The following is a 15,606-nucleotide window of genomic DNA, read 5'->3' as shown; positions in this document are numbered from 1 at the left end:
AATGAGTCAGAAATTCGCAAGAACACACTCATTGTAAGTGTCGAATGCCAAGACTTTATCACTTACTCTCACCTCACTCCTGCTGTAATTTCATTGCCAGTGTGAACACAAGCTGCAAAGGATTAACTTTAAGTTAGAGTAATAAAATACAACCTGCTTCTCACACTGACATAAAGCGTAGGAGAGACTCACTCTCTGGGCCTGACTGTGGTGTTTAAATAGGAGAAAATAAAACAGCTAGAAAAGTTCTTGAACACCCACAACACTATAATCCCCCTTCTTTTTTGCCACCTGAAGGATCAAATTTGTAAGGGGAGCAGCACTCAGTGAGAGTCATTTCAGTGAGGACAAAACAGTTGGTGAAGGAAGAGGTACTATTTACCCCAACACAGTTAAAATGACATTCCTACTTGATTCCAAGATACCCATCATGATCCAAAACCAAGTTATCTGTCAACACAGAAATTTTACCTAAATAGGTAGGATTTTGCTTGTGCTAGACGCTGGCTGCTGATGCCATCAGCCCCACAGAGGTGTTGGTAGGAGCAGGGTAAGGAAGAAAACCTATCAAAGATGGGCCATGAGTCCCCATCTGCCCAAGGCACAATAATGTCCACCCTTCCAGTCTCAGCTGATCTATAACATGAGGTGTATTTCAAGTCTAGAAAAAATGATGCACACCTGAAACATCAACTTTTTCTTCACACTAGCATCCAGCAAAACAGGGACTGTGAGAGTGATGAAAGATAGTTATGTCTTGGTGCGTCCCTCTGCCTCACCACACCTCTTTCTGCCAATGCCTCTTATGGGCAATGTCCTAAGATAAGAACATGAGGTGGGTATTTCAGAAGGAACTTCTGGATGATCACGTAATTAATGCATTCCATAGATGGGTAGATGAGATTTTTGTGATTGACTTCTATCCACATCAGCCTGCAAAAGGATATAAAATGCTTCTGATGACTGGTCCAACTGGGCAAACTGGTCTTCTGAGGTTGCAGGCAGTTTCTGGATGGAAACCCACCTTCCCTCAAACCCTCCCCCAACCTCACCCATCCCCAGCAGGGACGCCTGCAGAGTACATCCAGCCTGAAGGTGCGGAACACTTTTGGACAGATAAGTAAAATGCACTAAGATCCAGGCAAATACAGAGATAAAAGCCTAGAACAGCTATGTAGATGCTTTGTTGCTCGGTAACTGTGAATTCTACAAGGCCAAAGACTGCAAACCTGCACGTTTCTAGCCAAACTTGCTTGTATTATAACCCTTTAAACATAGACTGTTGACCAAATCTGAGACTAAGTGAACTTAGTCTGCCCCTAGACTTCTCCAGGAACTTTAGAAAGCAGGGGGGCCTTCCTGAGGCTCATGCCTCAACAGGAGGGACCACAACCTATCATCCATCGTATAATCCATCGTACTAGATGATACAGTTGTTATTTAGATACTGCACTGGAAATGTTTAGATATTGTATTAGCAATGAATCTAATCATAATCATCCACATAATCACCATGTCCTACTTCTCATGCATGATTGAGAGCCTCCTCTCATTACTCTGCTGCAGAGACATATTACCAGTCTTGTCTTATGTGCTCATAGGTTGTGGGTGAATTGGGACTGACCTCAGTGTCTGACATAACCCTAAGAAACTTCTATCTAGATTAGATTAGCAAAAGTCATGTCACCATGAAAGACTGAAGGAAAGCGGAAAGTGGTAGCTAGCCTACAGTTTCTGGAGGGAAATAAAAAACAAAAAACAAAACCAAACCAACCCAAAACAAAGAAAAGCCAAAACCAGAGCGTGTTAGTCCTTGAAAAAGAAGTTGCATCTCACTGCTAGCCAAACACAAACCCTCCTCTTGAAAAGTTTTTAAGTATTGCCTGTTAAATTTTTTATTTGATTGTTTCCCTCTGGATTTCAGCTGATTACATACTAACCATTGCTACCTCCTATTAAAGTTTGCTTTTATTCTCCTAATAAAATTGTATCTTGAAAGGTAGACCTCTGAGACTGCAAAATGTAATTTTTTGAGGTGAGCACCATAGATTTAGTTGACCAAAAACTAAAAAAAAAAAATTATGGAGTTGAGGTCTCATGATGCAGACCAACAAGGAGTGAGGTGCTGGCATTGAGCAGTGCTATAACTTCACCTCTGAAATATTTGTTTGGGGTTTTTTTTGGCAAACTCAAAACAGTGCAGCTGCAGAGGATGGAAGAAATCCAGCTAAGCTGTAACCAACAGATAGACTTAACTACCATGCAAAACAGAACACAGCACAATTTGGTCACTAAATCTGGTCACAGTTCATTCAGTATGCATTCATGATAAGTAGCCAGAATGTGTTTAAAATTGGATTTACAGTTCCTCTGTCATCTCTCACCTCAATTTTTTAAAGTACCTACCACTATCACAGCAGCAATCAGGCCTTCAGTTGGTGGAATTTAGCTCTGTAACTACAATGCAAGTCTGCATTTACATAACTTTTCTTCTAATTTCACTATTACTAATCTTGAATTTTTCTATTTTCAATGTTGCAGAAATCATGGGCTTTTTGCTCTTCTACTACTGATATCTGTCTCTTCAAATTTAAATGATAGAAGGGTGAAATCCAGACTCCTTTGAAGTATGGGTTTCCTGTTTTTCCCCCGGCTCCTCCTCTGAAACTGCAACTTTTTAGTTTGAGCTTTGATTCACATGCTTCTTTAAGGTAAAATAGAGAAAATCAAAACCTGTGTGTTGCTTTCCCTAATGACTGTGTGAACTTGTGTCCATAAGATATTACCGAACACTTCACTCCTTAGCCCCTGCAGTATGAAACTCTGTGCAAAAATTTAAAGTTATATGTGCACCCTTTTGAGCAAACCTGCTAAAGACAAGACAAAACAAAATAAAATATTCACAAAAAATCCAGTTACTGGAAATACACTGCTTTTGAAAATTTGCTCAGATGAAGTCATGTTCCACAGTTTCAAGCATCTGTAAAACACTCAAAATATTGGACATGGACTACTTCTATTCAGTAGTGTAATTATTATGCTATTATTTCAGGTTTTCTTGTATACTACTTGCCAGTTGCTGCTAGCACACCAGATCTTCCTACTTTCTTCAGCTCCAGCAGCTGAGTCTGCAAACGTGTGATCAAATTGTTTGGCTGCAAATGTTTGGTGGGGAAGTATGTAATTCATTCTTCATGACACCCAAGAATCTGTGCATGTGAGTATCAGCCAGGAAATGCATTCTACATCGTGATTGCCTCAAAAACATGGTGCCCTCTATGATGGCACACTTTCCTGGCCACACCACAGTGTTACTGCTTCCCCCTTTCTTTGTCCCACTCAAGGCGAGGTGCAGCTGGCAGCCTGGCAGCTGCTTTTGGACACCACAGGCAAAGGATCTTTTACAAGAGCACATTCAAAGCATATGACCAGTAGGTACTGCCACAACCAGTTCTATATCTGGGATGGGGTTTCAAGGGAGGAGACCCGTGTTTAAGGCTTGGCAGATAACAGAGTATGTGAATAAGTAGTGTGGTTGATGAAGCACTTGAATTTGTGGGCAGCGAATAGCAAAAGAGGGCATAAGCTTTTTCAGTGCACAAATTCTTTGTTCCTGAAGGAACTACAGAAGATAATCTTGTTGAATCAGAGGGACCTCAGCTACTGTGGAGTTTTTGAAGTTGGGTGAGGGTAAGCAATAGGCAGCACTAACTCTTGCAAGCATTACTGCTGGTTAAGATGAATCATGACGCTTTTTTAGTCTCTAACTCTGTTTTAGTATAAATTGCTACTACACCAACCATTAACTTTGTATCATTGTGGTGCATTGCTACCATAATCACAGGACACCCATTTCTGACAAGGCAGTTCAGAAAATACAAAGAACATGCAGCAGCCACAGCTAGAAAAATAACTGCCTCTTTCACTGCACTCAATACAATAAAGAATACAATCCTCTTTATAACACTTTTCATACCTTCAGCAAGCTGAGAGCATAAGATGCTGAAAATAATGTGTTTTTTCCTATAGGAAGAATGCTGTGCTTTTAAAGTCCACCAGGAGTTAAAAGATTTATAAATAAATTGTTGTCATTGAGACACACAACAAGAAAAAATACAAGCAAAGCTCAAGTAGGATAACAACAAAGAATGTGGAGGTAGCTTTTCCAGACAATAACAAGAATGTGATTCCCCATGTGATCAGATGCAGTTACCTTGGATGTACATACACAAAAATCCCCAAGGCAGTTATTACAAACAGGATCACTTTTAAAGAGTTCTCTTTGTCCATTATTTATAGTTCATTTCTTTGTCTGCTAAGTGAAATAAACTACATTGTCATTATCAAAATGAAGGATGAGAGCAAACTTCCCAATGTTGCAAAAGTCCATTTTATGCCATCCCATGTTCCTATTGTCCTCCCCACCCCCAGTGCTAACTTTGCTCCATTGCATGGGATTTACACAGATAGTTGAACAGAACTATCAGTTCAGCCAGACAAACTCTGCTATTAAAAATACAGAAATACTGACAGATATTAACTGGCAAAAATAGCTCAAAGAAAACCCTTTCATAAGTGCTTTTTTTTTTCCTACAAAAAAAAGAAGCCTAAATGTATGACCTATTTCTTCTGTAGTGGCAGAATCCAAAAGTAGAAGGAAGAGATAGCAGTGATGACAACAGCAGCAGTAAAAACTATCAAAGGCTTTAAAATAAATTGATAAAATGAATAAAATCATCTAGCTGGGTCAACATAACAGTCAATCTGTGTTTTAAGGCAAGTTAAATATTAAACTGCTGAAATGTTAATCATAGTGTGTAATTTATTATTTAATCACCCTCAGTACTAAAGGGAAAAAGCTGGAAAATATGGCCTTAGGTTTTAGAAAGACATCCACAAAAAATAAATTAATGCAACTGATGCCCATACAGACAACATGATAAGAACTATAATAAAGGTTGGAATGAGTGAAAATAAAGATAAGTGCAACAGAAAAGGAAGACTCGAGGCAACGTTTGTTGATGGGTGCAATGTCTTACAACTCTGTGAGTGTTCTTATGTGGAATTAGTAAACATATCTGGTTAACATATTATCTTGGATTCCCAGGGAGCTCTTGGCATGATTCCTCCAAATGCTTTCTAAAGGTATTAAACAGAACATGGGAAAAGCAATAGGTAGAAAGCTGGGCATAAAGGTCAGGCACAGCAGATCCGTTATCACACTGAAGAGAAGGCAACCACAGTAGCTGTGTTTAGTAGTTCCTGAATTGTTCATTATCATCCTAAAATATCTACAGAAGGGTGAGAATGATGATATTACATCAGACACAAAATTTACTGAAAGTATAATATTACTGAGGAAAGCAAAAACTGAGTTGAGAGGAGATGGATACCGATTCACTAGACAATACAACAGCAAATAAAACTGCATTTTGATAAATGTTAAACATTTCAAATATGAAACTTCCCTCCCCAAGTTCACATGCCCCATAAGTAGCTGCAAAGTAACTGCTGCTGCTCAAGATAAACTAAAGGTGCTATATGAGATTCTGTGAAAATGTCTGCTCAAATCTTGGACAGAAAATAATGAATTATATTAGTAAAAATATAGAAAACAAACCACAAGACAGAAGCACACCCACATAATAAATTCCAGGCCCTCACTGCAAGAAGGACTTTGAGGTACTGGAGTGTGTACAAAGAAGGGCAATGGAGCTGGTGAAAGATCTGGAGCACAAGTATTCTGAGGAGCAGTTGAGGGTTTAGCCTGGACAAAAGGAGGCTCAGAGGGGACCTTATTGCTCTCTACAACTACCTGAAAAGAGGTTGTGGCCAGGTGGGGGTTGGTCTCTTCTCCCAGGTAACAACCAATAGGATGAGCAAATGGCCTCAAGGTGCACCAAGGGAGATTTAGATTGGGTATTATGAAAAATTTCTTCACAGAAGGGGTTGTGAAAGGCTGCCCAGGGAAGCGTTGAGTCATTATCCCTGGAGGTATTTAAAAGATGTTTAGATGTGGCACTTAAAGACATGGTTTACTGGCAGTGCAAGTGGCCAACAGTTGGACTTAATGATCTTCGAGGTCTTTTCCAGTCTTAACAATTCTATGATTCTAACCCACATTTACCAAGACATCATGGGTGTTTATTATATTTTTGTTTATTTCAATTTCATGCTAGTGGTTATATTTGATGACATAAAGAATTCTACCATTTCAAGAGGCAAATATTTCACGTCTCTAATAAGCTTAAAAGCTATTAAAAGGTTAAGTTTTCCAGTTTATCTGAAGTATTACCATGAAGTATTACCATAAAATAATTAAGAAGCAAACTGTCAAAAGCAAATGTAAACTACCTGTATTAATTTCTGCATGCCTAACTGAGGTGAATAGTCTTTTTATTGGTTGGATTTTTTTAAATTAATTTGAGCTTCAGATTTAGTGAGAACAGTAATTTTTTATCAGTAATAAAAATTAGGTTCTATTGACACTAGATATTTTATATTTTGTGGACCCAAGTGTTCTGAAGCCAAATGAGGTCTTCCAGCTACACAGCCACAGTAGACATGGCTCTTGTAACCCACCCTGCCACTTAAGCAATGAAAATCTTGAAAATTTGTCAAATTTGAATAGAATGCAATAGCAGAATGCAACCAGTGAAATTGGAAAAAGGGAGAAACATTAGAGGGAGAACATCTGAATGCAGATGAATTAGGTCCAACCAGCAGCCACAACCAAATGAGGATCAGAGGATATTCTATGCAGTAAAACTGAAGCATGAACCATGGAGACTGAAACAACAACAACAACAACAACAAAGGAGACAGGGAAAAAAACGAAGAAAAAGAGGAAACAGTCTATTGAAAAAATGAGAGAATGCCTAGGAAATATTAATCTTTCCAAGATGAAATGGTAAGGAATGTCTTTTGTACAGTAATTGATCTTGAACCATCACTCCTTCTGTGTGATCAGCACATTTCTCTATGGAAAAATGTGCTATGGAAAACTTAAAAGCCTCCTAAGGTCAGTTACTAAAAAAATCAAGAGAAGGCTTTACATTATTCTTCTGGTCATCAAATGCTACATATGACGTGTAAATATCAAAACATTTATGTTTACTTGACTATAAATAGGTGCAGCAGCTGTTGGCAAGATGAAATAGGATTTCAAGTGCTTTTATTCAATTAAGTTGTCCAAATTTAAAATCTCACTTCCATGTACTTGCACTTTCCATTACTGCATAATACAGTTCTTTGGCAACACAAGGAAGTAGAAATCTAATGAAGTCTCTAGACAGTTATTTAGCTGTTTTTAATTAATTATGCCACTGTGAATTGGAAATTAGTAAATGTTCTTCCTCTTAAACCCCCAAAACTTTATAGGATCCCGAAGGTTCAGAAGGAGGCTGACAAACAGTAAGAAAAGCACAAAAATTCCTAGTAAATTTAGTAGAAATGAGATAAAATATTTTGTTAAGAAGGTCATTATAATTTAATTTATGCAATTAACTCCTGAGCTATATTTCTAAAAGTTATCAGAATTTTCCCTAAAAGAGCATATATTTTCTAGGAGTCTTCATTTGTACTTTTGTCTTTAGCTAGCTCAAAAAATATGTTTTATTGTTATTAACAAAGACATTAACATAATAATCTCTGACTATGCTGCTATTAGTGTGGAGGCTTACAATGCATGCAGACAGGATGGAGAACAGAAAATATTTTTGAATTAGCAGGATTTGGGATCCAAAGCCTGTTATTTTGAAAAGCTGATGCATCAGTAGGAAGTTAATAGCGGCTTTACCTATGTTTGCCTTATGCTGAAATATTGCTTCCATATTCTGAGTGATGGCATCAAGGAAAAGATTTTCATACAATACCTGAAAGGAGCTACCCACTTTAGGAACACCAGGCTCCTTAGAAGAACAATGGATGAATTTTCAAATAAAACTAAGAAACAAAAATTGCCCAATTTGGGACGTGATTCTAAAAACTGATTATAAAGTTTTTCAGACTTTATAAATCATTTGGAAGAATCCAGTATAAGTTTTGAACAGAACATCTTATGTAAAGCTTTATGATGAAGATGTGTACTTTGAGGTAACTTCCTGGATAAAGATTTCAACTGTGAAATTTAGATTTCTTAAAGCCTACTTTGTTCCATGAAAGAAAGGATAAAATGCATTCCTTCAACTGGTGTAACAGAGCATTTGAAGTTCTTTCTAATGAAATTACTTGAAATGAATGCTTAGTGAATTTTCAGATTCTATTATCTTGATCAGGTAACTTTTTATCTGAGTAGGTTTCTTCAGACTTATTTTTCTAATCTGTACTTAATGTACTATTCAGTACATTTTTCTTACTCTTCACTCAAGGTTCAGAGAGATTCCAGTGAAATAAAGTCCATGCTGCCTTCTGAATTGTGAAGAAGATGCTGATTGCTGGTTTGTTGAAACTTTAAAAATCTAACTGGGTATCAGACACTTTTTAGAAACTAATATTTTGGATTTTAGCCTGAAATATAGCTTATACGTGATGTTACATCTAATCCTATTTTAGAAGGCACCTAGTTAAATCTTGTATCTTTTTGAATTAAAAATAAAACCTCCAACTTTCTGCATAGCTGGGAATTTCACCTTTAATGATTAAAACAAAGGATGAAGGAGTGAACATCATGGGAAGGTATTACTCTTACTACTGAAAAAATTCTGAGTAGAATTTGTAGACTTTAATACTAAAGACATGAATTATTTCCTATTTAAAAAAATATGTTTGAAGTCTTGACCATGGAATCAGGGTGAAATTTTTTAAGAAAAATGAAATTTAAAAACTTAGTTGATTACTTGTTTTTAACCCAAGGAAAGCAAGCATCAATAGAGTTCTTTTATATACAGAAAAAGTGTATGGCACAAAAGATATAGTAAAATCATAGAATTATTAAAAAATTAGGGTTGGTAGAGAGCTTAAAGGTCATCTAGTTCCAACCCTGCTGCCATGATGAGCTTTCACCAAACCAGGTTGCTGAAAGGCTAATTAGATCTAAAAGAGATCTATTTTGAATTAATATGCTATTGACAATAGCAAACAGGTTGGTCACAGAAACACTGTTACAGAACATGTATGCTTTGTTTAACAATACCAGCACTACCATTTTATTCTTGCTATTATACTGAAAGTTATGACAGCAGATTCCATACTTGTCATCTTTATCCATAACTCCAAAATGGACACTGATTTATAAATTACACAGATGAAATTCATTTATACTTCACAGGTAATATAAAAGTTTATAAAATTATTTAATTGCTAGGATGAAAAAAAAAGAAACTATTTTATATGGAACCTTGTAAAATAATTGCTACCTTAAGACAATAAGGGAGGAGAAATTTTATGTTTATCTTGATGGAATAGGTTGTAATAGTTTGACCTATCTGCTATGTGAAGGAAGCTATTTGCCACTGATACCATGAGCTCTTTGTATCAATACTACAAATTCTGTATCTCCCCTGTAAGTGTAAATAACTGTTCATTTTTTAATTGGCTGCCACACTACTAAACTCATCAGAAGAAATGACTGGTCCTTGATAGAAAATTGGAAATGAGTACTGATGCAGCCTACCACTTAGCTATAAGCAAGAAAATAAAATGGCCAAACCGGGAACATATTAATCGTGTTCAGGAGTGACTACATAAATGTTCAAACAGTACTGGCACATATTTAGAACAACAGCTTACTCCAGGCTGGACCTGCTGGTCTATCTGCTCCTGGGAAACACTCCTAACACATGCAGTCTATGCAGGGTCATAGATTACACTAAACTGGAAAAAGCTTCAGTGGAAAAACATGAAACCATTAAATCTGATTTATCCTGTCACAGTTGAATTGTACAGGCAGTACACCTCTGTTCACCATATCCAAAATCTCTCTAAAAGGCTTTAGGCAAATAAAATAGCCTCTTCACTTGAACGTTTACCATTGCACTCCTGAAACCTTAACAATGGCTAGAAGTCCACAGATTACCAGGCACAGGTAAATACCACCTATGCTACACATAATTAAATGAAACCTGACCCATACATTGTTTGCATGAGTATGACAACATTAACACTATTGGTACTAGTGTCAGTAAATTTCGACATTTTCCATTATGAAGCAGAATTTTGTTTTTATTTCTTTTAGTTTATCTGAAATTGAAGTCATTATTACATTTAAATGTTACAGGACCTGACAAGTTCAGATCAAATTTACTCAGCAGAAGAAAGTAAGGAAGTTATTTACATTAGACTTGACAAAGGTTCATGAAGCTTGCCTATCAAACAAAGTGTGCCTGAGTTTCTGTTAGGCATATGAAAAATGAGTGTCTTGGTGTCCCTGGCTTCCCAGTGTGAGGATTATAGTATGTGTGCAGGCAGTGTAAATTACTTTTATTGGCTTTTTTAGGGTTTTTTTTGGGGAAGATAAGCTGATGCATTCTACTCTTCCAAAATTTTGATTAATGCAAAGACTGCAAAGATAAGCATGACCTTTCCATTCCCTTCTTTTTTCCTTTTCCTAAGAGACTCTTTTCTTTGTTAGCAAACTCTGGAAGTACTTCCCTTTTTCCTTGCAGCTGTCTGGCAGTGTCTCCCAGATGGCAATTGTTTAGACATCTTGTCTGGCTCCTGCTCTTTGCTGCTACCTTACTGCATATGTATGCAGAAGGGGCAGAAATAACTTAAAGCTGAACAATTTTTCAAGTAGGCTTCCACAAACTCAAATAAAAAAACTAATATTTTTCTTCTAACTCTTTCAAGCAGGTGCTGTGTTTTATCAAGGTCATTATTAGTATGGAAGCTGCTGGAAAGAGATTTTACTACAAAGCAAAGGAGGGAAAACTGGAAGAAACATAAACAGATCATGTGCTACTGAGTCCTCCCTTCTTATTGCACTGCATCAGTGAACACAGTGTACATGGCTGATGGTGGGCATCTAGTTATGAGTTACACCAGTTTAGTGAAAAGACTATTGGCAAGAAGTGAAGTTGAAAAACACAGGATGGCATCTATGTCAAGGTACAGCCTTTTTAATAACTTTAGAAATTAGATTTTGTCATAGATATTTTTGACTTCAGTGTAATTCTTGATGTCCAAGAGCAGTAGCAACCTACTTCAAGAAACTGCCTAAATAATCTGGAGCAATGCAGTCTGAATGCAAAGGTTGTGCATTCTGGAGCTGGCTGCAGTACTGTGGCTCTGCTAGAGCAACTATCTAATAATGAAATGCCTCCAGCCAAATTCAACTGCTTTGCAGCTCTGAGCAAATTAAATAGGAAACACTCAGGAGTAAGGGTACTGTAAAGGAACACAAGGACAATGGCTAAATCTATTATCTACTCTTAAAGTTGGTTTCTGGGACACCTTTTTAGAAATTGTTCGTGGGCTGACTTTACAATAAAATGAGTGTTTGTGAATAACACACGTTTCATTATGAAAAGACTGAAAAACTGATACTGTTATTCCTCCTTTAGAAGACAACAGCATGATTTACTATTAGTATGCTGAAAGCTAGGGAATAGAGAAATCAAGTGTTTGCCCAAAGGACACCAAAGAAATCAGTACAAGAACCAAGTACAGGATTAGTCTCTTGGCAGTTCAAACTGATACCTTTAAATCAGCTCATTTACCCTTTCTGTTTCTCACTAAGGATTAAAAGCACTTCGGTCTCTGGTGTGGTCAGTCTGGTACATTTCACGTCATTAATTACCACTTCAAAAAATAAAAACAGTGTAGAAAAACAGAGTAGATTTTCCACATTAAGAGTAATTGGCACCATCAGTGAAGAGTCAGCACTTACCCTGTAATGGTCAGTTCAACAAACACATATCTAAATGCCAAACCACAAACCCTTAAACTCAGTTAATTGCTTCTTTTCAGGTTGAGATCATGCTTATATTTATGACTGAATTAAACTTCTGCATTAAAAATAACTTAGACAATTAGACAATGTTTCTGTTACTTAAAATTTTACAGATCAGCTGTAGGCTGAAACACAAATATTTTTAAGTACATATTGAAACGCAAACATTATAACAACAACTGTAGATTGCCTTGTGTCCAGCTATTCTGCACACAAGCTTTACTCTCTTCCACTGAAATAACTTCAAATTTGGTATACTTTAGCAGAGTCCACCTATCATCTCCACTTTATTTTCTTGATAGATATTTACTGCAGCAAGCCAAAATCTTACAAATCTTAAACCGAAAAATATTTTCCATTTATGAAAAATTTGCAGGGATTTATTGACTGGCAGTTAACAAGTTTCAACTTGTAACCATTTTTTACTGGAAATTGCTGTCTCCAGATGAAAGTTTTACAGTGAAAGCAAATGTTGCTGTCAGACCTTCTGCTTTATGTTTTCCCACTATCCATAAAGCAGACTACTTCATTCCCACTTAAATGGTTTTGGAGTTGTATTCTCTATACAAAGAACAGGAAAAACCTTCATTACAAAATATGACTTTTTTTTTTTTTTAATTATGTACGGTAGTGTCAATAATGTCCCTTCCGTCTTACTAGTTCTATGTTTTATTAAAGAAGAAGTTGACTGAAGAAGTCAGGTATTTTCACCCTGGAGAACAGAAGGCTCAGGGTGGGACCTCACCAAAGATTTCCAGTACTTAAAGGATGGAGATTCTCTTCACAAGGAGCCATACTGAGAGGAGAATGGGCAGTGGATAAGGCAGAGGATAAGGCACAGAGAGTGGTTTCATCTTGGGATAAGAAAGAATTTTTTTACAGTAAGAACAATCAATCTCCACAGGAATGTGGTAGAGTCCCCATCACCGGAGGAGTCCAAGATGAGACTGGACAGAGTGCTAGATAATCTCATTCAGGCTCACTTTCCCATGAAAGGTTGGACCACATGATCTTTTGAGATCCCTTCTAACCTGGGCTGTTCTATGATTTTGTGAATCTGTCTACTTATCCCTTAAATCACAATTTGCATGCCTTCCTTGCATGAGTAGTTCACAGCACTGGTAGATGAGGTATGCAAATGATCCTTACATTTTTCTGTACAGAGTACAATATACTCTTAAAATATATCATCCAAGGTCTACTTTATCTTGTTCTTACAGGTATGGGGCTGATATCAGAATCAGAAGGAGATGACAACTTTCAGTGCAAACTAAGGCATTATTTATTTCTGCATGACAAAACCTCATAGCTTCACAAGAGCTTTGAAATGGAACCTTACAGGGGAGTTTTCAAAGATAGCCAAGACCCTGACACACTGGTTAAAAGCAGACAGAAGATACTGGAAACCCAAAGTATGGTGACAACAGATCACAGAAATTAAGAGCTTTTCTGCAGGAAATTCTACATTGTCTTTTCTAGAACTGGAACAAAAAGCCAGATGCCTAAACATTTTATAAAACAGAACATTTTCAGAAGTTTTGTCATGTGAATGGCTCTTGCTTACCATTTGTCAGATTCTCTGCTATCTGGCAGTTCTGAGCATTGCCCAAAGAAAGCATTTAGGGATATTTGCTTTCTGAAGATTTGCATTCAGCCAGCTCCAGATAGCTGACTCTGGACTAGGACCAATACACATAAGACATTTTTGTCATTATGGATAGTGTTTTTCCATCCATGCAATCTGAGAGGATAAAACCCAGCTTAAGTTAAATTACCGTGGTGTTCTGGTTACATATGTTAGTAGTTTGTGTGTTTGTTAAATTTCAATTTAATATGAACATAAGGAACCAGGGGACCAGGTTTTGTTTAGTATAAGGTTTTTTCTCTTCCCCATTTTGCAACAACCAGGTAATCTGAATGACAGGCTTTCCCAAAACTGTAGTTCTGGTTTGACAAATAAATGTTAAAGCTTCCATATCAAATAAACACAGAACAGCAGTCTTTCAAATTCAGATACAGATAGGTGAGTGTTTTGTAGCTGACAACTGAGAAATACAGTAGCACACTTAAATCTCTGGCAACCTCCACGTTATCTTCAGGAAGGAAACATGACACTGTTTTAAGTTCCATAAAATTAGAAATATTTGGTGATCTTTTTCACATAAAAAGTCAAAAGGTTGTGAAGTGGCTACTTGCAAATATCACATTATGAATTGATTGTGACTTGAGGAATGAGGAGCTGTTTTGAACGTGTTGATTTGCCGTTTGCAGGAATTCTACAATGATTATACTTTGATTTCTAATATGACAGAAAACCACATTTAAAAAAATAAAATAAAAAACAACAAACAAACAAAACCCAAACTAAACCAGAAATTCCATTTCCAAAAGTCTGAAACAGAACCAGAAAAAAGTATTTTTTATCTTAGACATTGAAACAAAACAAATTACCTGGGTCTTCTATAGATAAGTTCTTCGTTAACCATTGAACAATGTCTGAACCTAGAAACAAAATAACAGGCATTTTTGTATTAGTAAGTTTTCTCTTCCTATTCTTCAGATACCTGTGGTAAATCATATTGTTCTTCCGTGGAAGAGATCTACATTTTTTGTTCAGATTGTCTAGAAAAAAAACTGTCACAGTTTTATTTTATTTTAGCTTTGCTTTAGCAGAGAAACATAGCACTCATTCTTTCTTTAGGCTACGATTTATAAAAAGTAATAGAAGTACACTAAGTGTATGATAATAGTCTGCATTTTAAAAAGTATGTATATGATAATGGTCTGCATTTTAAAAATTATACTGCTGCAAAATTTACATAGCAAAGCAAACACTTTATAAAGTTAATATTAAGTTTTCGACCCCTTAAAAATTAGTTATCAGTAAAAGCATATTCAGTTACCCACACATGCACTACCAATGTATCAAACTCCACCTTATAGCTAAGCTCTTGGCAGAATTCATTTTTCCCTTCATGCTTTAGCTCTTTCCTCTCTGCTCCCGTCTTTCTTCTTCCATATCCCTTCATTTACTGCCTATCCATTTCTTTCTATCTAATTTCCTGTCTTGTTTTAGGGTCCAATGCTATTGCTCACTTCTTAACACCTTTCATACCAAATTTCTTGCTGCTTTTTGCACTGAGTACCCTTCCAAGCTCATCTCCTAATTCCTAGCCCATCTGCTCCTCTTGGGCATGCACTTCTATTACACTTTGCACTTTATGTCACAAGTCTTGTTTTCCAGATTGAAAGCTATGGTTGAACTTCACCCATTGAGAACATGAATTATAAAATAAATTGTGAAGCAGTGCTGCAGATGAAAAAAATAAAAAAAACCAAACCAAAAAACAAACCTACAGATTCAACAACTTCAACTACAGATTCAAACCTTCAGATTTAACAACTTTAAATAATGAAATTGGCTTAAAGGGAAAATGTAGTGAAGCACTGATGGGGTGTTATGTGTATGTTTTTTATGTTTCATGGTGGCTCCAGTTTGGACAAGCAACATAATAGAGAGACATGTCATGTAATATTTCCTTATAGAATCAATGTTTATGATGCTCAGCCATTTCCCAGCAAACATAATCATGAAATTGTTTTATAAACCTTAAATTTAAAACAACCACAAAAATCTACACAACTTACACAAATATAAACTAAATCAAAACAATGAAATCTCTTGAATGTGAAATAATACATAGCATTAGAATGTG

General features: G+C 36.4%; 1 protein-coding gene across 7 annotated transcripts in view; it reads right to left on the bottom strand.

Annotated features, from left to right (window-relative positions):
* The window catches only part of RGS7 (regulator of G protein signaling 7), a 242,117-nt gene that overhangs the window by 89,346 nt on the left and 137,165 nt on the right, over positions 1-15,606 (bottom strand). For all 7 annotated transcript variants that reach the window (XR_007629122.1, XM_050316771.1, XM_050316772.1 and 4 more), the window contains exon 4: positions 14,342-14,392. Coding sequence is in view for 6 of the 7 variants with exons in the window: in XM_050316771.1 (XP_050172728.1) it covers positions 14,342-14,392 (51 nt within the window). In the remaining variant the exon portion in view is untranslated. The remainder of the gene's footprint in view (positions 1-14,341; positions 14,393-15,606) is intronic.

This window comes from Myiozetetes cayanensis, unplaced genomic scaffold (assembly GCF_022539395.1).
Source record: "Myiozetetes cayanensis isolate MyiCay16 unplaced genomic scaffold, myiCay2020 scf2-11, whole genome shotgun sequence".
Classification (NCBI taxonomy): domain Eukaryota; kingdom Metazoa; phylum Chordata; class Aves; order Passeriformes; family Tyrannidae; genus Myiozetetes; species Myiozetetes cayanensis.
The sequence above is the reverse complement of the archived record's forward strand: the minus strand, read 5'-3'. Positions and strand labels throughout refer to the sequence as shown.